This window comes from Chiloscyllium punctatum, chromosome 32, assembly GCF_047496795.1.
Source record: "Chiloscyllium punctatum isolate Juve2018m chromosome 32, sChiPun1.3, whole genome shotgun sequence".
NCBI lineage: Eukaryota > Metazoa > Chordata > Chondrichthyes > Orectolobiformes > Hemiscylliidae > Chiloscyllium > Chiloscyllium punctatum.
The window spans coordinates 28,751,996-28,779,575 of record NC_092770.1 but is presented as its reverse complement, the minus strand read 5'-3'; the positions used below and the strand labels follow the sequence as shown (position 1 = coordinate 28,779,575).

The 27,580-nt window shown below is 38.1% G+C and overlaps 1 protein-coding gene across 2 annotated transcripts in view; it reads left to right on the top strand.

Annotated features, from left to right (window-relative positions):
* The window catches only part of arid2 (AT-rich interactive domain 2), a 136,950-nt gene that overhangs the window by 52,299 nt on the left and 57,071 nt on the right, over positions 1-27,580 (top strand). Inside the window, exons 5-10 of one of the 2 annotated variants that reach the window (XM_072551951.1) lie at positions 3,099-3,317; positions 6,691-6,758; positions 20,250-20,319; positions 20,676-20,926; positions 27,012-27,108; positions 27,193-27,402. In XM_072551951.1, coding sequence (XP_072408052.1) covers positions 3,099-3,317; positions 6,691-6,758; positions 20,250-20,319; positions 20,676-20,926; positions 27,012-27,108; positions 27,193-27,402 — 915 coding nt within the window. Of the gene's footprint in view, positions 1-3,098; positions 3,318-6,690; positions 6,759-20,249; positions 20,320-20,675; positions 20,927-27,011; positions 27,109-27,192; positions 27,403-27,580 lie in introns of those variants that run through there. The other variant, XM_072551952.1, reaches the window with a different exon arrangement.

Here is a 27,580-nt window from a genome sequence, read left to right as displayed (position 1 = left end):
CAAGGGCATCTAGGAATGTGCTGCCTCCTTGAAGTGCTGCAGTCCATTCGCTGTAGTTAAACCACAGTGCTGTTCGGGAGGGTGTTCCAGGATTGTGATCCATGATGGGGCAAAATAAGTGATATATTTCCTAGTCAGATGCTTGCCGACTTGGAGCATGCAGGTAGTGGTGTCCCCATGCTCCTTCCAAATAGTCGTGGTTATGGGTTTGAAAGTTGCTGTCCTAGAAGTCTTGAAGAATTTCTGTGATGCATCTTGTAGTTGGTGCATTTTGCTGCTACTATACGTTGGTGATGGAGGGAGATATTGTTTGTCATACCAGTCTGGTGGGCTACTTTATCCTGGATAGCGTCAAATTCTTGCATGTTAGAAGTGCAGTCATCCAGGCAAGTGAGGAAAGTTCATCACTCTTTTGACATGTTATAGATGGTAGGCAGGCTTTAGGGGGCTGAGACTCCTTGCAAGACTCCTGACCTCTAACGTACTCTGGCAGCCACAGTACTTATGTTGTCTTAGTTCAAAGTTTGGTCAATGCTAACATCCTGAATGTTAATAGTGGAGGATTCAGTGATGGCCATTGAATATCAAAAGGTGATGGTTAGATTCTTTTTGCTAGAGGTGATCATGGCCTGGCATTTGTGTTGCACAAATGTTACTTGTCACTTGTATGCCCAAACCCAGATATTGTCCATATCTTTCTGCTTTTGGAAATGGACTGCTTCAGTATCTGAGGAGTCAGGAATATTGCTGAACATTCTGCAGTCATCAGTGAACATCTTCACTTTGACCTTAATGTGGAGAAAGTAGCTGAAATGGGTGGGCGAGGTCACGACCTTGAGCTCCTGCAAAGTTGTGCTGGAGCTAAGGCAATTTAACTTCAACAGCTACAACCATCATCTTTTGTGCCAGGTATGAATCTCACTACCAGTGTTTTCTGCATGATTCTCATTGATTCAAATTTTGCTCAGGCTCCTTGGTGTCATACTTGTTCAAAGTGGCTTTGCTATCTATTAATGCTAGTTACTTTAGCCTCGCATCTGAAATTCAGCTTTATTCACTGCTAGCCAATGATGTTAGGAGCTGAGTGGCACTGGCAGGACCTATACTGAGCAGCAATGAGCAGATTGTTGCTCATCAGGTGCTACTTGATAGCGTGTTGATGAAGCCTTCCATCACTCTACCAATGATTGAGAATAGGATAGTGGGTTGGTAATTAGCCAAGTTCAATTTGCTATTTGTGTACAAGACATATCTGTCAACATTTTTGGCTAGACTCAGTTTCTAATAGAGTTTCATTTTAACTATTATAGTTGCTCATCTGCAATTAGAATCTATTTAGAATTAGAATCTATTTGTAGTAATAATCAGTCAGTTTTTATTAAGAAATCAGTCCATGTTGTCAGTCTGAGTCTAAAAGGCAAGGTAAATTGGAGAATTCTGCATACGTTTTAAAACTGTTCAACTTCTTTAATGACTCATTGAATAGTGTTGGGCCGAAAATCGAGCCCCACAAGTAAGGTTCCACGTGAAGCAGAACTCTCCAAATTCATAGTTTAATGATGCTTTCACACGGTTCCAGATGTAGAGGGGCATGTAGAATGTAGAATCTGCCATGGAGTCTGCTGTGGCTCAGATTCCACATAGTACTGATGAGCAACTGTAAATTGTTATTAGAACAACACAATCTGACCAGTGTAGCAATGAGTTTGTGTTTGATTTATTGTTGTCGTGTACCAAGATATATTTGAAAAGTGTTGTTTTACATATTATACGGGCAGATCATACCATATGAAGTACATCAGGGTAGTAGAATAGGATGCAGTGTTACAGTGCAGAGAGAGAGCAGAATTAACATTTGAGAAATCCATTCAAAAGTCTGATAGCAGTGGGGAAGAAGCTGTTCTTGAATCTGTTCATATGTGTATTCAATCTTTTATATTGTCTGCCTAACAGAGGGTGGAAGAGAATATAACTGAAGGGGAGGAATCTTTTGATTATTTTGGTAGTTTTCCTGAGGGAGCAGGAAGCATAGATGGAGTCAATGGATGAAAAGTAGGTTTGCATGATGGTTGGACTTTAGCATTGAGCTAGTCATTCTTTTCTATCCAGTAATCCATACGTGGCTTTCTGTTATCCATAGTTTGACTATACAATGGATAGATAGTACAATGTATCACTGAAACCTGTTGCAATTTAAATTGTCTGTCAAGTTTGAAACCCGTGAATGTAAATGTATTGGAAGCAGTTCACTAGGTAAATGATGAACCGATTATATCAAAAAAAAATTTAGACAGACCAGGCTTGGAGTTCAGAAGAGTGAAAGTTGACGTAATTGAAAAATAAGCCTATTTACATAAGGTAAATGTGGAGAGGATGTCTCCTTTTATGGAAGAATCTGGGATCGTTGTTTAAAATCAGAATTCACTCATTCAAAGCAGATTAGGCAAATTTATTACTGAGGGTTGAGTGTCTTTACTACCTTTTCAGGAGGACAGTAAAAGCAGAGTGCTTAAATATTTTAAGGCAAATATAAATGGATTAAACAAGGAAGTGAAAGGTTTTTGGGCTATGTGGTAATGAGATTTGAGGTTCTCATTGCGTCAGCCACCATCTTACTGTATGGTCGGGAAGAATCTGGGGTTGAGTGGCTGATTCCTACTTCTCGTTCATATGTTCATGTGAAATGATCAAATTGTGATTTTTTCTTTTGTTCAAGGATAAATGTAAGATTGATCAAGTGTATGATTTGGATCTAGTTTTATTGGCTTACTGCATGGTTGAGCTTTTTTAATATTTGCATTTCTTTTTATCTATACTATAATTCTATGTGATGCTTCATGTTCTCCAGTTAGGACACAATATGAAAATGCATTTTTATAAAGTATAACATTTTTGTTATTGAAATGTCTTGGTGTTTTAAAAACCAGTAGAAATAATTTACAGATTAAGAAATTGACGTTCTGCATCTTCACCCTCCAAGAAAGGGTAGAGTACTTTTATATTTTTCAAGTTTATAGAGCACTGTTTACATGTATTTTTCTCTGATCATTCTGAACAGAAATTTTGTTTATGCTAAATTGTTCCCTTTTCTTTTTTAGATTATATTCGACAAAGCTATGGACTTAATACAGAGTTTGTCACACTTAGTGACTACAATAAATTGGTGCTTTCCCTTATGTCTGGACTCCCTAATGAAGTGGATTTTGCAATAAATGTTTGCACTCTTCTCTCGAATGGGAATAAGCACATCATGCAACTTGAAAAGGACCCCAGAATCACCACCATTTTACTTGCGCATGCTGGAGTTTTTGATGATAGTAAGTTATACTACTAAACATTAATCTATGTTGGCAATATTTGCCATATTATTAATTGTTTCTCTTTCAGCTAATGATTTGTTAGATGTTTTAGTTGACAATCAAAGAGAACAGATTATACAAGTTCAGAATTTGTTCATCTTGGCTGGAGTCAAATTAGCTACAATGTTTCAAATGTCAAGTTTGTGAAATATGCCATTTTATTCACGTAGTGTTCCAGCATGCAGCTTCTGCAAACATATTTAGGTCTTGTTCTAGAACAGTTGATCTTGCACTTTACTCTTGTAACCAGCAGCATGCCCTATTATTGGTAGGAAATCAGGAAACTGACTCAAATCCATGATATTGTATTAATCTTTTATTCACTTTTGTGTTTATTATGTATTTTTCAAAGTATTCTGACCATTTATGCTAAGTTTATTTATGACGTGTACTGCTACCACCGTGGGACAGTTACAGCTGGACAATAAATGCTGACATTACCATGATGCCCACGTTCTGGGAAAGAGCACATTTATGAATTTTTCATGTGATTTAATGTACAGCAATGCTTTATATTTTTGTATAGGTAACAGTACTGATGGCCTCTAAAGCAATGCAAACAGAATTAGCAATATGGACAATTATAGCTGAGGGAAGAAGCATAGAATCATAGAATTTTATAATCCAGAAAGAGGCCTTTTGATCCATCTTGTTTATATCAGACAATACCTCCTGGGTATTTTTTGATATGAAGATTGTTGCAGCAGATTGAAGGGAACTAAATTTGCTCACAAGCAAATGGCCCAAATTCATAGCCACGCCATTTTAAGCCATCATTGTCAAACAAAAACTTTTACACTACTACAGACGATCATCCAGCAAAATCAAAGGAACACAAGTTTTTACACAAGACTGGCTGACATGCGAATGTGTTAGGTTTTCTCTAAGAATCAAATGAATGGAAACCTTTTGGTTAGACCACATCAATGAAAATTCCACAAAATGCTGTTAAGTTTGGAACGCAGTTTTTGGCAAGGAATTAAAGACCATTTATGCAGCCAGATAAGTATTTGGGATGCACGTCTTTGCAAGAAGGCATGCTTTCTTTTGTTTGTACAGTGTATGATCAATTGGTTTATCGGGTATGGCAGTAAGTCGTTGTAACAGATTGGAAACCCCATTTTAAAAGAAGTAACTGACGGTTTATTTTTCTACAGTTGCATGATGCTTCGGTATTTATCAATGTAAAATTATGTTGGCAAAAATCTGACCAGTTAGAGATAAATCACATTTATTTTTGTCAGCTTCCTTTATTACTGCTTTGCTCTTTGTTTTAGTATAATTAACAAATTTGGTTGTGTCAGATGTAAAGACAGAATTTATAGACTATGCATATTACAGACATATTTGTATGCTTGCACTTTCATTTGAGCTCCTGTTGCTTTCAGTATCAAAGTATTTTTTTGTAAATAAGAAATGAGACTCCAAACACTGATAGCTGTGATATCCTTACTAATTCTGCTATGGATGAGCAGTGTTATGAAGAAAGGTTGAGCAGGATTGGCTTGCATCTGTTGGAGTTCATAAGACTTGATCGAAGACTTCGGATCCGAAGTGGTCAAAACAGGGCATGTGTGGAAAGATTGTAAAATTGTATCCTTTTGTGGTATAATCTAGAACTTTGGGTCAATGTTTAAAAATAAAGGGTTGCTCATTTAGAATGAGAATTTTACTCTGAGGGCTGTAAATCTTTGCAACAACTTTTCTCAAAAACTGGTGGAAGCAGAACCTTTGAATCTCTTAAGGCCAAGGTAGATAGATTCTTTGAGCAAAGTGAAAAGTCATCATGGATGGGGGCGGGGGGGGGTGGGGGGGGGGGGGGGGGGGGGGGGTTCGGTTGGTGGCAGTGATACTCCTGCTTCCAGAGAAATTGTGTTTTTACTCTCAAACTTGAGTTTGCACCTGAAACTCTGTCAAAAGTATTTGAAATTTTGAAATAAACATTTGCTGGGACATTGTGTTCAACTGTTTAACTGTTATAATTATTGTGCTAAGTCTATCTTATTCCATTCTTTAAGTTTCTGTCAAGGAACTTCTGTACTGTACACTTTAGCAGAGATGAGTATCCTAGGTTTTTTTTCCCTCTATCCATTTTGAGGACTGGTATATTGCCTTTAGAAGTATGACAGGCTTAGAACAATGTAGAAGATCCCCTTTGTTTAGTTCAATACTTCAATTAGCAAGTTCAATTTTGGAAATGCTTTTATTCCTTATTTCGTGAAGTGATCTACTTTTTGTATGTGCAAAGTAAATCAACAGCAATGAGGGTGTTTGAAATAAAAATTATAACCATGCTGATCGTCTGTTTTTAAGTTATAACTTCCAGTTTTCCACTGGTACCTATGTGAATACCAGTATTGCAATAATAAACCTGGTCAGCTAGGTACTTTAGAAATGACCTCTCTATTTTTAATCCATATTAGTTTTCTCTAATTAGCTCCTATTTTTCTCAAGTGTTCAGTCATTTTATCTTAATTATAATTTTGAATAACTTTTCCACAACAGATGCTAGATGAAGAGATCTATACTTTTTCTCTCTCATCTTGCTTAAACACTCATAAGTTAGAATCTGAAAGGAAAGTTCCTGAATTGAGTTTTCGAAGAATGTGCCTAATATAGGAGATAGACTCTCTAGACCCCACTAAATATTTAGATAGAGCTTCTCAAGGTCAGTAGCAAGCACTGTACCTTGTTACTGACCACAAAATTACTGTTTCACTTCTGTCTGGCATTTCATTTATATTGCTTTACTTCCTACTTTAAGTTACTCCAGACTTAATTATAAATTTACTTTTCTCCTGTAATTACTTTATCCAATTTTAGTGTGTGAAGAAAATTTGAAATAATTGCAGTTGTTTCTGGAGATTGAATTTTGCTGTATTGCCAAAAGTCTTTTTACAAGAGATTTCCAAATTCTTTGCACAACAATAATGTTTATTTTTTAAAATGCATTGTGGTGGTTAGCATGTTTTGGGTATGATTTCTGAAGTTTTCTATTTAATGTTGCAAGAAATTCTTGAAAATAAGCACAGTAGTTGCTCATAAATTTCCAATCATTAACCAAGAAAATGTTATCAAAATTGCTGATGGTCATGACATCATTGTTCCATTAACATGAATTTTATTCCCACTTTTGAAAAAGACACACTGCTAATTGAAGAATATGCATGTGATATTTTTCTTAATGAATAGATTTTTGTGAAATCTTTAGCATATTAATGGCAAATTCTCAAGCTGCAAAAAATTAGTGAGTCATTGAAGGCCCATGTTAAGCATTTTGACTACACTAGCTGTATTTTGTGCTTATTTATCCTAATATGATTGTTTACAGATTTGGGTACCTTGTCTTCTGTATTTGGTGCAGAATGGAAAGAAAAAACAGGCAGAGATTTTGTTAAGGTAAAAAAAATGATAGGTTGTTATAGGTGTAATTTGATTTGTAACATTTTGATTCAAATAAAATTTGCTATGTTAGGTTGATTATAGACATCCACCTGCCGTCCTAAATGTAACTTCATGATTTCAGAAATCAATATGATGAATGGTGGTAATTCTTCTTGTTTTGGTTCTTGCATGAATTGTAATCTTTTTGGAGTCAAGAAATGACTGTGTACATAATAGTGTCAATTATGCCATTCATTCTATGAACCACCATGGGAAAATGGGACCAATAGTAACAAGCATCTTTCATCTTTCAGTGAGGTTGTAACTGACTGTATCTTAATACCTTCCATGTGCACTGTTTCTGTGTTGAAACATTAACAAGCAAGGATCTATTGACCTTCGATTTAAAATTATTAATTAAGTTAGTGTCTATTGCTTGGGAGAGTGAGTTTAAAATTTATACCTTCCTTTGTGTGAAAATGTGTTTCCTAATTTCTGTCCTGCATGACCTGCAAGACTATACACTGTGTAAGTATGAAACGTGAGCCAAATCATGCAGTAGTAACATTATGGTGAATGTATGTTACTCCTTCCAAAGGCACTGTGGCCATTCTTGTATGATGACTAGTATAGTTCATAGTATTCAAGATGTGGTCTAACCAGGGGTTTGCTTAGCTACATAGAAAATTGCCTTCCTATTATATTTTAGATGTCTAGTTATTAAGATTAGCAGTCAATTTTTTTAATATGTAAAATGATTAAATACAGTATTTTAAATTGCTTTTGTTATTTTTTTAGAGCAAGAATTCTAAATTCTATAGAGTAATCAGCAAATAATCTGCTTTTCTTCATAACTCCTGCATAATGGTAAAGGAGAAAAGATTAGAGATCATTGCACAATTTGGGGAAACCCTCTTGTATTGTGCTCAATAACCGAGTAAGAGTTTTAATCTAATGTCTCTTGTAACCAACATGAAGTAGCTGGAAACTATCAAAATTTGGATTTTATCCAGATTGTGTACTCCAGCTCCAAGACTTGTGCAAGAAAAGATGAGAGACTTACTGGATCTCTCTCAAATGAAAGTGAGGTCAAGTTGTTTACTGCCACCAACTTCCTTCAACAGATGCTGAGCAAGCTCGTAATTAAAATTGCTATTGTTAGTTGTATACTAAAAGTCATCAGAATCTGTGTTATCTTGCTGTTCGAAGCAGATGCCAAAGACACCAGTCAAAGCCAGCAAGGTCTATCTTTAAACAGATCCCAATTATGCAGAAATGTTTTTAATTATATTTTGGGATTTAGAATTTTAAGTTGAAGAAGATGCATGTGGGTCAGTTCTCTGAATGTGATTTTTTTTAAAAATGTGAACTGGTCAGGAAATCATTTGAAACAGTTACCAAAAGTACCTCAATTCCAAAAAAGTATGTGACTGTCGTCCAGTACCTGACCGAACCCCATGTGGTTTAAATGCGGGAATATTTATTGCTGAGTTTACAACAGACCTTGAAGTCAGTAGTTTTAGTTTTGACTTTCAAACAAGCAGTCAAGATCTTTGTTCAGAAGAATCAGTTTGGTTCAGAATGCAAATTAATTTCTCCGAGCATAAAAAATAATCTTTTAGTTCAGGGGAACAGGTCACAGTAGTGAAGTATAGGTGATGAAGCTTCTAAGCCAGGAGAGTTTGGTCAGAAATCTTAGAGTTAAACTGGAAAAATTCGGGCATCAGAACCATGAAAAGTTCATACCAGTTAACTTGGAAAAGAATCTTAAAAGTGTTTCTGCAATCCAAGAAAAAGAAACTTGGGGAAATCAATTATGTAAAAATGTAAGAGGTAATACTGGAGTGAAAGATCTCTGGAATTGATTATTTGTAGGAGGATAGCTTGGGAAAGCAGTTAGAAATTTAGTTTTGCTATTTCCATTAAGATCTTTGTATGATACACAATTGTGCTTGAGTCATAGAGGTCTACAGTGCAGAAAAAAGCCCTTCGGCCCATTGAGTTGGCACTGGTCAAAAGCAACCTCCAAATTGTTTAAATCTCATTTTCCGAGCCCGATAGCCTTGTATGCTTTTGCTTCGCAAGTAATATAAATACTACTTGAATTTGATGGTTTTTACCGCTCCCACCCTTGCAGGCAGAGAAGTCCACATTCTCACCAAACTCTGGGTGAAAAGGTTTTGCTTCACATCCCCTGGAAGCTCCTGCCCCAGAGCTTAAATCTATGCCCCGGATATTGATCCCTCCACTGAAGGGGAAAGATCCTTTCCATCTTTTGATTTGATTTGATTTATTATTGTCACATGTACTTAGGTACAGTGAAAGGTTTTTTTGTTTTGTGTGCAGTATATGCAGATCATAGCATACAAAGTGTATTAGGATAATAGAACACAGCAAATTTAACAACTGCAGAAAAGGTGCACAAAGAACGAAATTAATCCTAAATTTAAAATTTTGAGAATCATTCAGAAGTCTAATAACAGCAGGAAAGATGCTGATCTTTAATCTGTTGGTATGTGTGTTTAAGCTTTTGTATCTTCTGCCAGCTGGAAGAGAGTATAACCGTGGTAGGAGAGGTCTTTGGTTATGTTAGCTGCCTGTCTGGGTCAACACGAAGTATAGTTGGAATCAGTGGATAGGAGGTTGGCTTGCGTGATGGATTGGGCTGTAGTTTCTTAAGGTCCTGGGCAGAGCACTTGCCATCTCAAGCTGTGATACATCCAATAGAATACTTTCTATGGTGCATCTATAAAAATTGATACAAGTCTTTTGAACATTCTGAATTTCCTTAGTCTCCTGAGGAAGTAGAGGTGTTGTTGTGTTTGTCTATGCTCCTACTAATTTTATACATCTCAAACCATACTTTTTCTCTCTTTCCACCTCCCCCCCCCCCCCCCCCCCCCCCAAGTCTGCTGTGCTCCAAGAAAAACAGCCCCGGTCTATCTGATCACTTTTCATAACTAAAACTGTTCAGGCCTGGTAAATTTCCTCTGCATCCTTGACCGTGTAGTTGCATCTCTCATGTGGATTCCAGAACTCTGCACAACACTCTAGCCAACTTTTTATACAGTTCCAACATAACCTCCCTCCTCTTGGCTCTATCCCTCAACAAATAAAGGCAAGTATCCCATATGCCACCTTAGCCACTTTATCCATCTGTCCTATTACCTTGAGGGACCAGTGGACATGCCCACCAAGATCCCTCTGATTCACTGTGCTTCTCAGGAAATTGTGTATTGTCCTGCCTTGTTTTTTCTGCCCAAATGCATCACCTTGTGCTTATATCAATTTCATTTAACACTAATTAGGCCATCTGACTAGCCCTTCTATATCCTGTAATCTGCCCTCAGTATTTACCAAATCGCCAGTTTTTAAAATCATCCATGAGCTTGCTGGTCAGCTCTCCCAAATTCAAGACAATAAAGGGTGATGCTGTGCGCTTAGGTCTTAGTCTCTCCTACTCATGGAATTGTCTTCTCCACATCCACTGTATCCAGGTCTTTCAGTATTCTGTTAGTTTGAACTACACCCCTCATCACTCCTCTCAACTCTCGGCTAATACAGATGCAGGGTCCTCAACCGCACCTCAAGTGATAAAAGCTGCATTCCTGGGATCATTCTTGTAAACCTCCTCTTGATTTCTTCTGAGGCCAGCGTATCCTTCCTTAGTCATAGGGCCCAAAACTTTTCATGATATTTCAGATATGGTCTGGCTAGAGCCTTATACATCCTTAGTCGTACATCCCTGCTGTTGTACTCTAGCTTCTTGGCACTGCATTTGCCTTCCTAACTGCAAACTGAACCTGCATAAGAACCTTGAGAATCCTGAACTAGGACTCCTAAGTTCCTTTTGTGTTTCTGACTTTTGTAGCATTTTTCTGCATTTAGAAAATAATTTGCATCTCCATTCTTCCTACCAAAGTGCCTAACCTCACAATGTATTCTATCTACCATTTCTTTGCCCATTCTCCTAGCCTGTCCAAGTCCTTCTACAGCCTTCCGATTTCTACAACACTACCCACCACTCCACCTATCTGTGTCACCTGCAAAGTTAACAAGAATGCCCTCAGTTCATTCTTCCAGATCATTGATGCATAACATGAATAGCTGTGATCCCAACAAGACTGGCTGCCATCCAGAAAAAGACCCCTTTTATACCCATCTTCTGTCAGTCAGCCAATCCTCTATCCATGTCAGTACCTTGCTCCTAACACCATTGCTCTAATCGTTTTTTAGCAGCACCTTTTTGATAGGGTTAAGATCAGCAGGAGTAACCCTATGCTCCACAAAGAAAAAAAGTTTGGGCCTCCCAACCTAGAACTCGGCTGTACACATGTTCCTTGAATGCAGGGTATCCCCAAAATCTGATCCTGTCAGTCATCTTGTGTTGGCATTTTGCTGCGGCAGCTTATCAACTTAATGCCTATTTAAATATCAGTCATTGTAAACTTTTAGCATCACTGCCCATTGGGGTAAAAAAAAACACACAGTGAGGATACTAAGCCTTTGGTTTGCTTACTTGTTCCTGAACTATTTACTTAGACTGGTGTATGTGACACAAAAGTTAATGCTGTTTCTGGCTAAACAAACGCCATTCTGCTGGTGTGTGCAGAGAGTGGCTGAGGCGGGCAGATTATATTTAATAAGAGAGATAGATCTCCTCTTGGCTTTGCTCTAAAGTGAACAGCTTCTGCAGCCTTCAGATTCCTCATCCCTGTGACCTTTACGTTTGGGCACAGACCTACAGCTGGTGCAAAACTATTGATTTATTTAGGTTCAACTTAACTTCCTGGATCTTGTATTCCAAGCTTCTTTTTATTGAAGCTGAGGATCATATTTATTATTCACTGTTTTATTAACCTGCCACTTCATCTTTGCAGATTTTTGCATAAACCCTCTTTGTTCTCTTCATTCTTAACCACTCCATTTGAAATTATCATCTAGCTCACATTATTTACATTATTCCTACCAAAATGTTTCATGTCATATTTTTTTGCAGTGAATCTCCTCTGTTTCCCAAACTGGTTAGGTTACCTTGAAGTCTATTGTATCTTCCTTGCTTTTTGTTAAATTTTAAGCTTTTAGGTAATTGCAAATTTTGTAATTGTACCCTAACGTATATCAAAAATAAGTGTTACTGACACTGAACCTTGGAAAAGTGAGACTGAATGCCCTTCTTCATTTTACTTTAGCCAATTTAATACCATTTTATTTTATTCCATTAGCTTCAATTTTGCTTTTTGATGAAAGTGGCGTTTTCATTTCAGCATCTTTTGAAAGTCCACAAACGCAATGTCAATTGCATCAGAATCAACCACACTTGGCATTTTTAATAAATGCATGGGAACTAAAGAACTATTGTTTTTACTGTGAGACTGGTTAGAATATGGATTTTGCTACCACGAGGAATAGCACAGGTAGCAAGCTTAGATTAATTCAAGGACAAGTGAAAAAAACATGCAATTAATAAAGAACTGGAAGGAGAAGGTGGGAGAAGTCTCATTGAACCATTAAATCTGGCATAGATGTTTTTTGGCCAAATAACTTGTTCCTGTGATGCTAATGCTATGTACTATATCATTAATTTAATGTTGTGTTACATCATTTAACAGGGCAAGCAATGAATTACAGTACTTGTAATGAGCAAGATTTCATTTCCTCTTCTGAACCTGTGTCCTATTTTGTTTAGAAAGTCCTTTAGTGGCATTTTATTATGCTAAAAGTGCAAAATAGATGCAAATAGTTTCTGCATTCATCAATTTAATAGTGTTCATGGTGTATTTTCTTCATGTCCCATCCCAACTGAGAACATCAAAATCCTGCAGAATTCACTATAGAACAATTCCAACCCCAAATCCTCATGAAATGGGCATTTTTGTTTTAGATTGAGCTGAGAGTTCAAGTGCAGGCGTTTGATTATTTAGTCACATAACAATAAAGAAAGTGTTTAGTGTGAGGTTCTGAATAAAGAGTGATGGTAATACATAATATTATTATTGTAAAAAAGAATAAGTACACCTAAAACATATTAGATTTATAGTCATCGATCTTTGGTCCAACCTGTCCATGCCAACCAGATATCCCAACCCAATCTAGCCCCATCTGCCAGCACCTGGCCCATATCCTTCCCAACCCTTCCTATTCATATACCCATCCAGATGGCCTTTTAAATGTTGCATTTGTACCAGCCTCCACCACTTCCCATGGCAGCTCATTCCATACACGTACTACCCTCTGCGTGAAAAAGTTGCCCGTAGGTCTCTTTTATATCTTACTCCTCTCACCTTAAACCCATGCCCTCAAGTTCTGGACTCCCTGACCCCAGGGAAAAGACTTTGCCTATTTACCCTATCCATGCCTCTCATAATTTTGTAACTGCTATAAGGTCACCCCTCATTCTCTAACGTTCCAGGGAAAACAGCGCCAGCCTGCTCAGCCTCTCCCTATAGCTCAAATCCTCCAACCCTGGCAACATCCTTGTAAATTTTTTATGAACCCTTTCAAGTTTCACAACATCTTTCCGATAGGAAGGCGACCAGAATTGCACACAATATTCCAACAGTGGCCTAACCAATGTCCTGTACAGCCACAACATGTCCTCCCAACTCCTGTACTCTATACTCTGACCAATAAAGGAAAGCATACCAAAATTCTTCTAATCCACAATCTTTTTCTGTATAAAACTTGAATCATAGAATCCCTAAAGTGTGGAAACAGGCCCTTTGACCCAGCAGTCAACACCGACCCTCCAAAGAGTAACCCACCCAGACCCATTCCCTAACCCTACTATCCTATCTTTACTCCTGACTAATGCATCTGACCTCCCCATCCCTGAACACTATGGGCAATTTAGCATGGCCAATCCACCTAACCTGCACATCATTCGATTGTGGGAAGGAACCAGAGCACCCAGAAAAAACTCACGCAGACATGGGTAGCATGTGCAAAATCCTCAAGACAGTCACCCGAGGCTGGAATTGAACCTGGATCCCTGGGGCTGTGAGGCAGCAGTGCTAACGCTGAGCCACCGTGCCGCACATCATTGCTTATGATGACCAATTGTCATTATTTTCCTTTCTTTCTAAGTCCCATTTAATAGAAATAACTAAATTATTGTAACTTTTGACGTATTTTGAAGCCTTGTAAAATTCGCTGGTTTGATTTAATGCATGCAAAAATAGTATCTTGCTTTGGTGTGCAGCAGTCCACCTTTAGATACCCTGCATTACTGAAAAGACCCACACTGTGAAAATCATTCATTATCTGAAGGGGACTGAGGGATGAGAGAGGCTGGGGGGAAGGTAGCTTGCAAGGTGATAGTTAGGTAGAGACAAACAGAGACTACAATGGGATGAGGACGGAGTCGGCTAGATTAAATTGGGAACACAAGTTGTATGGTAGAACAGTTGAGAAACTGTGAAGGACTTTCCTTGAGCACTGTGGAAAAATCTCTTTGAAAGTATATTCTGGTCAAAAACAAGGATAGCAAGGGTGGGAAGAGCCAGCCCTGGATAACCAACGAAGCAATGGAAGGCATTCAATTAAAAGCTCAGGCTTGTAAAATAGCCAAGAGCAGTGGGAAACAGGAAGATTGGGAAAGCTTTAAAAAGCAACAAAGAACTACAAAGCAAGCAAAAAAGAAAAGAAAGATTATGAATACAACTATTGCAGAACATAAAAATGGGTAGGAAAAGTCATTATAAATAAAATAGAAAAGGGTGGCTACTATGAACGGAAGTACCTTGCAGGATGAGAAAGGGGAATTAATATTGGATAATGCTGAAACAGCTGAGGCTATGAATAACTTCTGTTAGTCTTCAGTGGATGATGCATCTAACATGCTAAAGAATGATAATGATCCAATGGGAGGCAAGGACCTCAAGTCAATTATTATCACTAAAGTGGCAGTGTTGAACAAACTTGAGGGTCTAAAGGTAGATAAGGCCTGATGGAATGCATCCCAGGGTGTAAAAAGGATGGCGTATGTTAGATGCATTAGTGGTAATTCACCGAAATTTGTTGGACTCTGGGCAGGTTCCAGCAGACTGTAGGCAACGCATGTCATGCCGCTGTTTTAAAAGGGTATAGGCAAAAGGTAGGTAATTGTAGGCCAGTTAGCTTAATATCTGTTGCCAGGAAAATGTTTGGAGGCTGTCATTTGAAGAAGAAATAGTGAGACATCTGAATGAAAAAGGTTCCATCAGGCAGATGCAGCATGGATTCAGGAAGGGAAGGTAGTGTTTGACAAACTTACTGGAGTTCTTTGACAATCTAACAAGTGCGGTGGATGGAGGGGAACTGGTGGATGTTGTAGTTTTGAATTTCCAGAAGGCGTTCAATAAGGTGCTGCATAAAAGACTCATCCATAAGACAAGAATGCAAGGAGTTGCAGGAAATGTACTAGCATGAATAAAGCACTGGTTAACCAATAGAAAGTAGAGATTTGGGATAAATGGGTGTTTCTCTGGTTGGAGATCAATTGTGAGCAGGGTGCCGCAGGGGTCGGTATTGGGCTCACAATGATTTGGAAGAGGAGACAGAGCATCCAAGTTTGCTGATGACACTAAATTGAATGTAAAGGCAAACTGTGGAGAGGATGTAGAGGGTCTGCAGAGAGATTTAGATAGGTTAAGTGCATGGGCAAGGGTCTGGCAGATGAAGCACAATGGTGATAAATGTGAGGTTATCCACTTTGGAAATAAAAATAGAAGGTCAGAGTATAAAAGTGGTGAAAAATTGCAGCATGCTGTTTTGCAGAGGGACTTGAGAGTGCTCATACATGAATCACTAAAAGTTGATTTGCACGTGTAACAGGTAATCATGAAGGCAAACTGAGTATAGATTTCCATTGCAAGTGGGATTGAATTTAAGCAGGGAAATTCCGCTGCAATTGTACAAAGTGTTGGTGAGTTTGCACCTGGAGGATTGTGCACAGTTGTGGTCTCGTTTAAAGGATATACTGGCTATGGAGGAGGTGCAGAGAAGGTTCACCAGGTTAATTCTGGAGATGAGGGGTTACCCAATAAGGAGAGGTTAAACCGCCTCATTAGAATTTAGAAGAATGAGGGGGATCTTATAGAAACAAAGAATTATGAAAGGGACAGATAAGATAGAGGCAGGCAAATTGTTTCTGCTGGTGGGTGAGAGTGGGACTAGGGGACATGGCCTCAAGAATAGGGGGAGTAGATTCGGGACAGAGATGAGCAAGAACTGCTTTTCCCAGAGAGTGGTGAAGCTATGGAATTCTCTGCCCAAAGAAGCAGTAGAGGCAGCTTCATAGAACATTACAGCGCAGTACAGGCTCTTCGGCCCTCGATGTTAAACCGACTTGTTTTCTCCAATTCTCCAATAAAGTCCAGGCTTACCTTGACTATCATAGAATCCCTACAGTGTGGAAACAGGCCCGGGTTGTCTTTACTCCCCTTCTTGAACAAGAAGACAACATTTGCTATCCTCCAGTCTTCTGGCACTATTCCTGTAGACAATGACAACAAAGATCAGAGCCAAAGGCTCTGCAATCTCCTCCATGGCTCGAGATTTATCTGTTTTCACACTTTTCCAACTTGTTAAACCTCAATCCCATCTATCCTCATAGCTTGTATCTCAGTATTTTCCTCGACAGCATTGTCTTTTTCCAGTATGAATAGTGATGAAAAATATTCATTTAGCACTTCCCAAATCTCCTCGAACTCCAAGCACAACTTTCTACTACTATCCTTGATTGGCCCTAATCTTTCTCTAGCCTTTTTTTTTATTCCTGATGTACCTATAGAAAGCTTTAGGGTTTTCCTTGATCCTATATACAAATGACATATCTCATGTGCCCTCCTGGCTCTTCTCAGCTTTCTCTTTGATCTTTCCTGGCTAACTTATAACTCCCAAGCGCCCAAACTGAGCCTTGACGTTTCATTCTAATGTAAGCCTTCTCCTTCCTCTTGACAAGAGATTAAACTTCTTCAGTAAACCATGGCTCCCTTGCTCGACAACTTCCTCCCAGCCTGACAGGTGTATACTTGTCAAGGACAAGCAGTAGCTGTTCCTTGAATAATCTCCACATTTCAATTGTGTCCATCCCCTGCAGTTTCCTTTCCCATCCTATGCATCCTAAATCTTGCCTATTCGCATCATAATGGCCTTTTCCCCCAGCAATAACTTGCCCTGCGTTATATATCTATCCCTTTCCATCGCTTAAGTAAACATAACCGAATTGTGGTCACTATCACCAAAGTGCTCACCTACCTCCAGATTTAACACCTGGCCAGCTTCACTACCCAGTACCAAATAAAATGTGACCTTGCCCCTTGTTGGCTTGTCAACATGTTGTCAGGAAACCATCCTGCACACAATGGACAAAAGCTGACCCATCTAAAGTCCTTGAACTATAGTATTTCTAATCAGTGTTTGGAAAGTTCAAGTTGCCCCATAAAAACTACTCTGTTACACTCCCTCCTGAACAGAATTATCTTTGCTATCCTTTCCTCTACATCTCTGGAATTATTTGGAGACCTACAGAAAACTCCCAACAGGACGACCTGTCCTTTCCTTTTTCTAACCTCAGCCCATACTGTTTCAGTAGATGAGTCCTCAAATATCCTTTCTGCTACCGTACTACTGTCCTTGACTAACAATACCACACCACCTCCTGTTTTACCATCTTCTCTGGTCGTACTGAAACATCTGAATCCTGGAACTGCCAACAAGCGTTCCTGACCATACCTTCATTAAATATACTCGACACATTTGGATGGCTTTTTGTATGGTAAGGGAATTAAGGATTGTGGGGGTAATGCAGGTAAGAGGAGCTGAGATGATGGATAGATCAGCCATAATCTGAATGAATGGTGGAGCAGGCCCGACTGACCAAATAGCCACCTCCTGCTTCTATAACAATGAAACTATAGTTGAGTGCATAATGTTTTAACTGACTCTGCTTCTGTCTGTGATGAGGGAGTCCTTTTCAAAATATCCAAAAAGATATCAGACCTTCTGAGTTTCTCCAGTATTCTGTTTTTATATCAGTGACAGTGTTTTGTAAAGCTTTGTGATTTCTTTTGGGACTTTGGTGTCCAGTGTTGACAGTAAATAGATATTACCACAATGTGCATTTAAAACACTTCAGTGCCCTCCACTCGGGCAAGCATGTGTATGTGCACAAGAAAGAATATGTTCATATCTAATTATTTGATTCCTCCATAAGCCATGCTATATATTTTTAAACGTTCCATATTTCACTGTAGAAAATCTGAATTGAAGAACCTTGGTGGCTTCTGAATTTCAATTTCTGTGCACACTGACAGAACATCTATTCTGCTAAATAGTTTTCTGGAATCTGTAGGCTTGGTACTCATTGTGCAATGTAGATTTTTGCATTTCCTTATCATGGTCACAGTTTCATCTTTAAGTTTTGTGTAAAATTAGCTTTGAAAAGAAAATGAATCACTGACGTGAATTTTTTAAAAAGTCGAGAGGAAATTTTGAGTACTTTTACATGAAAAATACAGTCAAAAGTTTTATAAGTTGCCTACATCAAAGGCAGAATTCATAAACAATAATACATAAAGTAAAATTAATGTAAAGTTCATCACAGTTCAGTTAATGGCTGCTGGGCTCATGGAAAGCCAATTTGAAGAATGATAGAATACTCCTGAAGAGGCAGCTGGGGTGAGTATCATGATATTGTAAATGTAACTTTTTCTGCAGAGCAGACAAGTGAGATTCAAAATTTTTAGCACAGAAGCATTTCACAAAACTGTTCAGTAGTAGACTTAAAACTAGGAATGTATAGACCTGTGTGTTGATAAAAGTCAGAGATTTACTGTGCTCAGTGTAGTTGTAGAGTGAATAGTGTCATAGACATGTACAGCACAGAAACAGATGCTTTGGTCCGGCTTGTCCATGCTGACCAGACGTCCTAAATTAATCTAGTCCCATTTGCCAGCACTTAGTCCATGACCCTGTAAACCCTTCCTATTCATGTACCCATCCAGATTTCTTTTAAATGTTGTCATTGTACCAGCCTCCACCGCTTCCTCTGGCAGCTCATTCCATACACGCACCACCCTTTGCGTGGAAAAGTTGTCCTTTCAATCCCTCTCAAATCTTTCCCATCTCACCCTAAACTTATGCTGTCTTGTTCTGGACTGTCTCAACCCAGGGAGAAGAACTTATCTGTTTATCCAATCCATGTCTCTCAAGTTTACGCATATACAATTAAATGCAAAAATCTGGATGTTGTGGTCCAAGTTTACTGTACTTCACAAGCTACAGTGTAAAACTATCATGTCAATAAATTCAGGACGGAAATCGATGAAAGGGTATGAGATTATGGTATATACCCAAATTGTGTTTAGTGGACAGTAAAACAAAAGCGCTAGGCGGTGGTGCATTCAGATGTATGTAAGTAAATTCATAAAAAGGCAAGTCATAATATTTTTTGTTTGTGGAATGTGTGAGTCTCTAAACAGCGATGGCAAGTGGCTCGTTGAGCTCAATTTTAGTTTACACTTAGGATAGTGAAGCTGCTCAGTCAAGCTCTTTGTACTAGTCTAGGTGGCCAGTGAGGTTTCCTTTCAAATGTCCTGTTGAATATCAGGGTCTCAACTATTTTAGTGAAATCCAGTCTGTGCCTCAGTAAGATTTCTTCAATCCAATTGTTTGGCTGAAGAGCCACAATGTTGTTTGCCTCAAAAAAAAAAAGACAGGTTTTTCTATAGAGGACATTGAGCTGGATTGCACCCCTCTGACAGAGGATCTCTGGTGGTTGTAGAGCTATCAGGCTTTTGTACATACTGAGAACCAGGTACTGTTCTTGACAGCTGCCATTAAAACTTCATCTAGCCAATATATTTTAATTAGGTAATTATTTGCAAAAGTACATCTGAGGAGTTGTTCATAACATACATCAGGATCAACATTTTTTGGTTATGTTGTGCAAGCATTTTCAAATATCATCTCTACAACCCGCTTTTTTAACATTCAAACTTGAATTATTTTCTATGTTTCGTGAGATTTCATAAAAATCCCACCTTAAGGCTCCTGTTTATTTTCCGTAAAAGCTGTGTATATTTGATGTACTGTTCAAATGATCAAAGTATAATTCTGTTGTTATTCAGAATTTAAATTTTGTTGATTTTGGGATGTGAGAAATGTTTAGTTTTCTCCATTCAATACTTGTTCTTTATGTATCTGTATATGTATATATTGATAGACAATGATATTTAAACAATTGAAGAATGTGTGCATTATCTTAGTCTTTTGAATTATTACCTATTCAACCACTATATCAGATAATTTTCTTGTCTGAATCATCGTTTCTAAAAAAATCCAAAATGCTCATTGTTGCAGTGATTTGAATAAAGCCCTGCAGATAACGTTTTGAAAGACTAATTCATGAGTTTTCTTTCTGTGGCTTGGTTTTCATATGCCATTTCATTGTTAACAAAATTCCAGCAACAAGTTTATTATGCTTAGTATAATTTAAAATGGCCTCTCTTTTGACTTTCATAGTTCTGGAAAGATAATGTTGACGATAATGAAATACGGGAGCTTATTATTTTTAGGAACAATGGACCACAAGGTTAGTGAAGTAATTAATTTTTCAAAGTACAAGAGACAAAGTAAAAATTAACTGTAAAGTTGATAGTTATTTCAAGACTGCAGTAGCATCTACAGCTTATAATTGTTCAATATATTGTAGGGTAGAATGGTTTCAAAATAAATTGTCATTCTTTAATTTTCATGTAAGTTCCCAATTTCTGTTGTGTTGTTGAAGATGTTTGGTGTGAGGATTACTGATTTACTCTCAAAGTGCAGAGAAGAAGCATTGGTACTTTTGCTGTGTTTTGCCACTTTGTTTTTCTGTACAGATCTGTAGTTTTGTTTATACTTTTTGGTTGTTTTGTTTCTGTAATTGAAATTGATCTTTCTATTTAGGTACGAGTATAGAAATTGATATGGAATCATCTTTATTCCATCCCCCTCATAAAGTGGGCATCAATGATGTTGAGGGGCAACGTGTACTTCAGATAGCAGTAATCCTTCGCAATTTGTCATTTGAGGAAGGAAATGTGAAGCTATTGGCAGCTCACCGTACGTGTGTGCGTTTCCTGTTGTTATGTTCCCACTGTCAGTATGCTTCTCTCAAGCAACTGGGGCTGGACACATTGGGTAACGTAGCAGCTGAGGTATGAAATTATTCTGACAAATAGGACATTTCAGTTTATATTCTGTCCTGTTATAAATTAAATTGGATGAAACCATGTCAATCTCAAATATATTTATGCAACACATTTTGAGAGAAAAGATTGTCTCAGTTGTAGGCACATATTAGTCTTCATATAATTTTGATATTAACAGATGAGTTTTTGAGTTTGAGGAATAATCACTTTGCTTATGGTGCTAGTGAACTTTGCTAACTTTTAGTAATTCTTTTGTTGTAGTTCATTATGCATAGCATGACTTAAAATCTTTTAAAGCTATTTTAATGATGTGTTGCATAGCAAGGGCATACTGTAGGTTAGCTTTGTTTTTTGTCCAACCAATATTTACATAAACTGTGACCAACTTTGTATACTGAAGAGCCAAACAAAAATGGCATTTAGCAAAACAGACTTTTTCATTTCCCCTTAGTTTAAATTAGGTCTTTTTCTCAACTGAGGAAAATGTTCAAATCATCTTCAGTAATTAAATACTTGTGTACTATGGTGTAAAGACTGGGTATTTTTATTTTTCTGGATTTTTTGATTGTGGACTGAAATGGGAAGCAAATTGTTCTCTTAAAAACAAACCAGCATTGTCGAAGCTAGCTGCATTCAAAAACAAGTAATCTGACATGCATTCTAAGTATCATTTAAGCAGCTGCTTGTTCAAGCAGTAATGGAAATTGTTAGCAGACAAGCTGGAGCCAAGGAATGGAGCTTTGGCTGACAGCAAGTAGCTGATTAGTCACCTTGACCACTGAACAGTTATTGATGACAAAGGTCTTCTGCCCACCAGCAACTATGACATTGGCTGCCGGTGTAGTTCAATAGCTTGGAATGTGAATGTTTTTGCAGAAACCATCAAATCTTTTGAGGAAAAGGAGCTGTTTTTGCAATTTAAAAAAAAATCAAACCTGAAGATAACCATTTGATTTCCTATTTCTAGTTGTGTTAAGTTGTGATACTAATTGTTAAGTCAAATACCTTTTATAAGTTTCAACCCTGTGTCTCCTGAAAACTGATGAAAAAGTCTGGAAAAGGATAATCAAGGAACAGCACATCCTGACAAGCCAAAAGGACCATCTCAGCAGATGCTGTGAACAGGGGCCATTGAACTCTTTCTAGTTTTTAAACCTCCGACCATAAAACCCTTTTAGTTTTCTTTCTATGTTTTCTTTGTGTGTGCATGTGGGATAGTTTATCAGGGAGTTAAAGCTTTAAATATGTCGGCTGTTTTCATAGTTTTATTTATATGTAGTTAAAGATCATTTATTACAGATAAATACATTCTAAGTACAGAAACCTGGTCTGTGCTTTGTTAATCTGGGTATAAAAGACAGGTAAATTGGGGAAACTTTTCTGTACTTTTCAAAATCTTCAACTTTTGTGACAACTGAAAGAATAGCATGGTTTGATTTCCAGTGGACTGCCATTGTGAAGTGCAACAATGAACCTAGCACTTAGCATGTTAAGCAAAGAATAATTGTTATCATTCCATCCTCTTCAGTCAGCCTCTCTGATTTCTCTTTTAGTGTGATATTGACAAAGTATTTTTTTTCTTTCGTGCAAGATTTGCCACAGGATTTGTTTCGCAATTATCACATATTCGAGAAAGGACAAAGCAAGAAACTCACTTCTGCTTTGACTATGCTTGCTCCTTTTTCCATTTGTAGCTGTGCAGGACATTGATTAGGCCACTTTGGGAATACTGTGTGGAGTTCTGGTCTCCCTGTTATAGGAAGGGTGTTGTTAAACTTGAAAGCGTTCAGAAAAGATTTACAAGGATATTGCCAGGATTGGAGGGCTTGAGCTATAGGGAGAGGCAGAATAGGCTGGGGCTGTTTTCCTAGGATGTTGGAGGCTGAGGGATGATGTTATAGAGGTTTATAAAATAATGAGGGGCATGGATAGGATAAATAGACAAGGTCTTTAGTTATGGACTCTTCTTCCCCCCCCCCCCCCCCCCCCGGGAGAAAGAGGTCATTGGTTTAAGGTGAGAGGAGAAAGATTTAAAAGGGACCCAAGGAGCAACTTTTTTGTGTAGAGTGTGATGTGTGTATGGAATGAGTTGTCAGAGGAGGTAGTGGAGACTGGCAAAATTATACCGTTTAAAAGCAATCTGGGTTGGTATATGATTAGGAAGGGTTTAGAGAGATGTAGGCCTAGTGCTGGCAAATGAGAGAAGATTAATTTAGAATATCTGGTGGCGTGGATAAGTTGGACCAAAAGTCTGTTTCTGTGCTTCACGTCTCAATGACTCCAATTCCACTCAATCATTTTCATCAGCATTGTCGGGCAACGACTGTCTCCAACCAAAGAAAATGTACTCCTAAAACAAAGAGCTATATATGCTGAAGATACGAAACAATCACATTGCTAGAGAGACTCAGCAGATCTGGCAGCACCTGGGGTGAGAAAGCAGAGTCAACATTTTGAGGCCAGGATCCTCCTTCAGAACTTCTGATCTCCTCCTCCATGTTTAGTTGCATGACCAGCGCTAAGTTCTACATTGTCAACATCCCGGAGTTACTGTTGACCAGAAAATGAACTGGAATGGCTTTAAGAGCAAGTTGGAGATTTCAAATTCTGAGGCAATTAACTTGGCTCCTGACTGCCCAAAACCTGCCTTGCACCTACATGGCACAAATCATGAATATGTTATGAGATCCTTCACTTGCCTGGTTGAGTACAGCTTCAACAGCAGTCAAGGAACTTTTTACCATCCAGAATAAGTCAGTACCACGTCCACTACTTTCCGTATTCACTCCTTCCACTGCAGACGCCAGGAGTAGCAACGTGCACCATTTATAAAATGCAGTGTAGTGCCTCACCCTGGTCCTGTCAAACCTGTCTACCACCTAAAAGGATAAGGACAGTGGATGCGTGAGAAGACCACTACCTGCAAGTTTCCCTCTAAGCAACACATTGTTCTTATTTAGATCAATATTGTTGCTCTTTCACTGTTGCTGGGTCAAAGTCCTAGTACTCGTAAACACACCGTTGGTGTACTTGCACCACATGGATTGCTGCAGTCTTAAGAAGGTAGAGCGTGACTAAGGAGCAGCGTCAAATGCTGATTGTCATATCAGATGAACGAAAACAAAAAGTTGCAATCTTGGTAAGGATTTCTTTGGTCACCTTGGATGTTGGAAACCTAATTGGTAAAACTTTAAACATTGAATTGCAAGAAAAATGCATAAATTTGGGAAATGACGAAATGCTGAAGGCTTTGTCACAAAAATGGAGGTTAGGGATATGGCGCTACTAGGGACTGATTGCTGGGAATGTTGGCATTTTGAGGAAGAGATCATAAATTTGGAGGATGGACAGTCTATTAAAGGAACTAATAGAATATCGACAACCATGAGGGCAGGAAGGAAAGTTGAGGAGTTTGGGAAGGGCAAATTTAGCTTGAAGAAAAAGAATGGGGCAAGTAGCTGAGGCAGAAAAAAGTCTCTGCATTAGTGATATGTTAATCAATGATTATGCTGCAAGTGAGTTACATTTTAAATGTTGGTGGAGTAGACAAGTCTGAGGACTCATTGGGAAATGTTAAGTTGTTTTTAAACGACCGTTGTTCCTGGTACTAAATTGGCGATAACTTAGATGAAAGGAGAAGGGGACCTCTGTCATTGATCCTGACAGAAAAGAAAATCTTTGCAGAATTTTAACATACTATCATTCCAAAACACAAGCTGGAATGTCTACTTCTTGTATGACCCAACTTAATTTGCTTGCAGAAAAGTTTCGCATCGGTTTCATTACAAATTAACATATTGTGAATGCTGAAGCTATATTCAAATGGTTCAGATTTGTTGTATAAAGCATCCAATGCCAAGCTCCCTTGCTTAGAAAGACATTTATTGAAACCATTTAACTAGAAAGAGATTGCAGAACTTGGTACAGAAAAACCTGGATGTTCTAGTATATCAATGTACAATAGTTAATTTGCATGTGAGGAAAATGGATATTCGTCATTTACTCCAGGGAGAATGGAACATAAAAGTAGTTAAGATTTATTGCAACTGTGCAGGAGCTTTTAGAGGCTGCATCTGAACTATTGCATACAGTTTAGTTTTCCTTTTGAAAAGAAGGTATAATTGGGGTGGTTAATGTCACTGGATTAATAATCCAGTACCCAGACCTGTGTTTTGGGGGTATGGTCTCAAGTCCCACCCTGAATGATGTTAAATTAAAATGGTAGCCTAATGGTGACCATGTAATTTTTGTTTATTCTTATGGGATATGGGTGTTGCTGGCTGGCTAAAATGTTTGTCCGTACCCGGTTGCCTTTGAGAAGGTGGTTTTGCACTGCGTTCTTGAACTGCTGCAGTTCTACGTGCTGTAGGTGGACCCACAATGCCCTTAGGGAGGGAATTGCATTATTTTGACCCTGTGATTCATAAGGAATGACAATATATTTCCAAGTCAGGATGGTGAATGGCTTGGAGGGAAACTTGCATTCGGTGGTGTTCCATGTATCTGATGCCCTTGTGCTTCTAGATCAAAGTACTCATGGCTTTGGAAGGTGCTGCCTAAGGATTTTTGGTGAATTTTTGCGATGCGTCCTGTAGATAGTATACACTTCCGCTACAGAGTATTGGTGATGGAGGGAATGGATGTTCGTGGTTGTGGTGCCAATGAAGCAGACTGTTTTGTCCTGGACGGTGTCAAGCTTCTTAACTGTTGTTGGAACTGCACTCATTGGCAAATGGAAAGTATTCCATCATATTCCAGGCTTGTGCCTTGTAGATGGTGGACAGGCTTTGGAGAGTCTGAGGGCAAGTTACTTCCTGCAGTATTCCTAGTCTCTGAGCTGCTGTTGTAGCCACTGTAGTTATATAGTGAATCCAGTTGAGTTTGTGGTCAATGGTAACCTCTAGGATATTGATAGAGGGGGATTCAGAATCGACAAGTGTGGTACTGGAAAAGCGCAGCAGGAGGGGATTCAGTGATGGCAATACCACTGAATGCGCAAGGGGCAATGGTTAGACCTTTTTTTATTGGACATGGTCATGAAATCTCAGCCAAGTCAGCCATAATCATCTTGAGTGTTAGAGCAAGCTTGGAAGACAAAGTAACCTACTTTTTGCTTCTAAGTTTTGTGTCCCATTGTTAAATCTGGTACAGCTAGGGAAATATGACTGAATTTAGAGAGAGAGTAGAGAGGCAAATGGAAAGTAAAAGCTAAATTTATTTTTATAATCTTCCAAAACAATTAACCTAAAGGAATGAGACTGCCCAATTAAAGTTAGTTTTTGATCCTAGAGTCATGAGTTATTACAAACAGCACTAACCAAATTGTTAAACAGGCTACTTAACCTTTAAATGGCAGACTTGAATTTGCTGTTGATATGGTGATGTAATTTAATGGTTTTCCCATTCTTTTAGTAGATAGCAAAAGTAATAACTTCACACCAGTGCAGGTCACCTAAAAGAAAGTGACTAAATTGAGACAGCAACCTTTAAATGGCAATATCTAAATCTGCATCTGCTCCTTGCCTGAAGATGCCAGACCATTCCACACAATTTTTGACAAATATTGTTAAGTCCTGGCTGCTGACAAATTTTCCCTTAATATTATTGCACTTTGCTTAATTTATAATCGTCAGACTTCTAGTAATGATTTGGAGTGCTTCACATTCTCCAGAAATTTGCTTTGTTTCCTGATATGTTTCCCAATGCAATGTCAATGAATATCCTGCAAAGTTTGTTTTTTGTTCCGTTATGCTTTTTTTTCTCCAAAATAAGATCTGATGATTTCTGGGTTGAGTCCTTATGAGTTTATGACAATTGCCGTCTTTTTTTTTTGTTTCGGTATCTGTTGCCAGCAAGCAATGCTGACTTTACACTTTGCATACAAATTCAGTATTTAGATATTGCATACTCTAAAATACATTACCTGTTTTGGTCCCATAACTTTAGCCTTTTAAATTCGAATCCAGCTATACTTTTTTACAATGTATTCTTTGTGTGAATCTTGACCAACAATATACGTCAGTGTCAGTTTTTAGTGATAATATGACTACAAAGCATACAGTATTGTAATTTGCCTTTTTTAATTTTACAGCTTCAGTTGGATCCTCTTGATTTTAAAAGTACTCACCTAATTTTTCATACTGTAACTAAATGTCTACTTTCCTGTGACAAGTGTTTGAAAATAAGAGGTGAGTAACTACTGTAACAATGTCATGGATTCTATTTAGTTTTACACATTGTTTTGATATTTTATTTTATATATCTTTTTGTAGGAATGGAAATACTAGGAAACCTATGTAGAGCTGAAGATAACGCAGACTTGATATGTGAATATGTGGATCAGGACTCTTACAAGGAGATTATATGTCATCTAACTTTGCCTGATATGCTTCTGGTAATCTCCTCATTAGAGGTGCTGTACATGCTTACTGAACTAGGAGAAGTACCCTGCACAAAGATAGTTAGTGTGGAAAAAAGTGTGGGTAAGTTTAAATATTGTTGCAAGTAAAATGAACAACTTATTTCATTATTGTTTTTAGTATAGCAAAGTCTCTTGGGATGTGTTTATCTAAAATCAGTTAATGAATTGGTGATTAAGTTGCATCTTCTCTCAAAGACAACTGTAATGTTTTCTACACTATGGAAAGTTGTTTACAATTT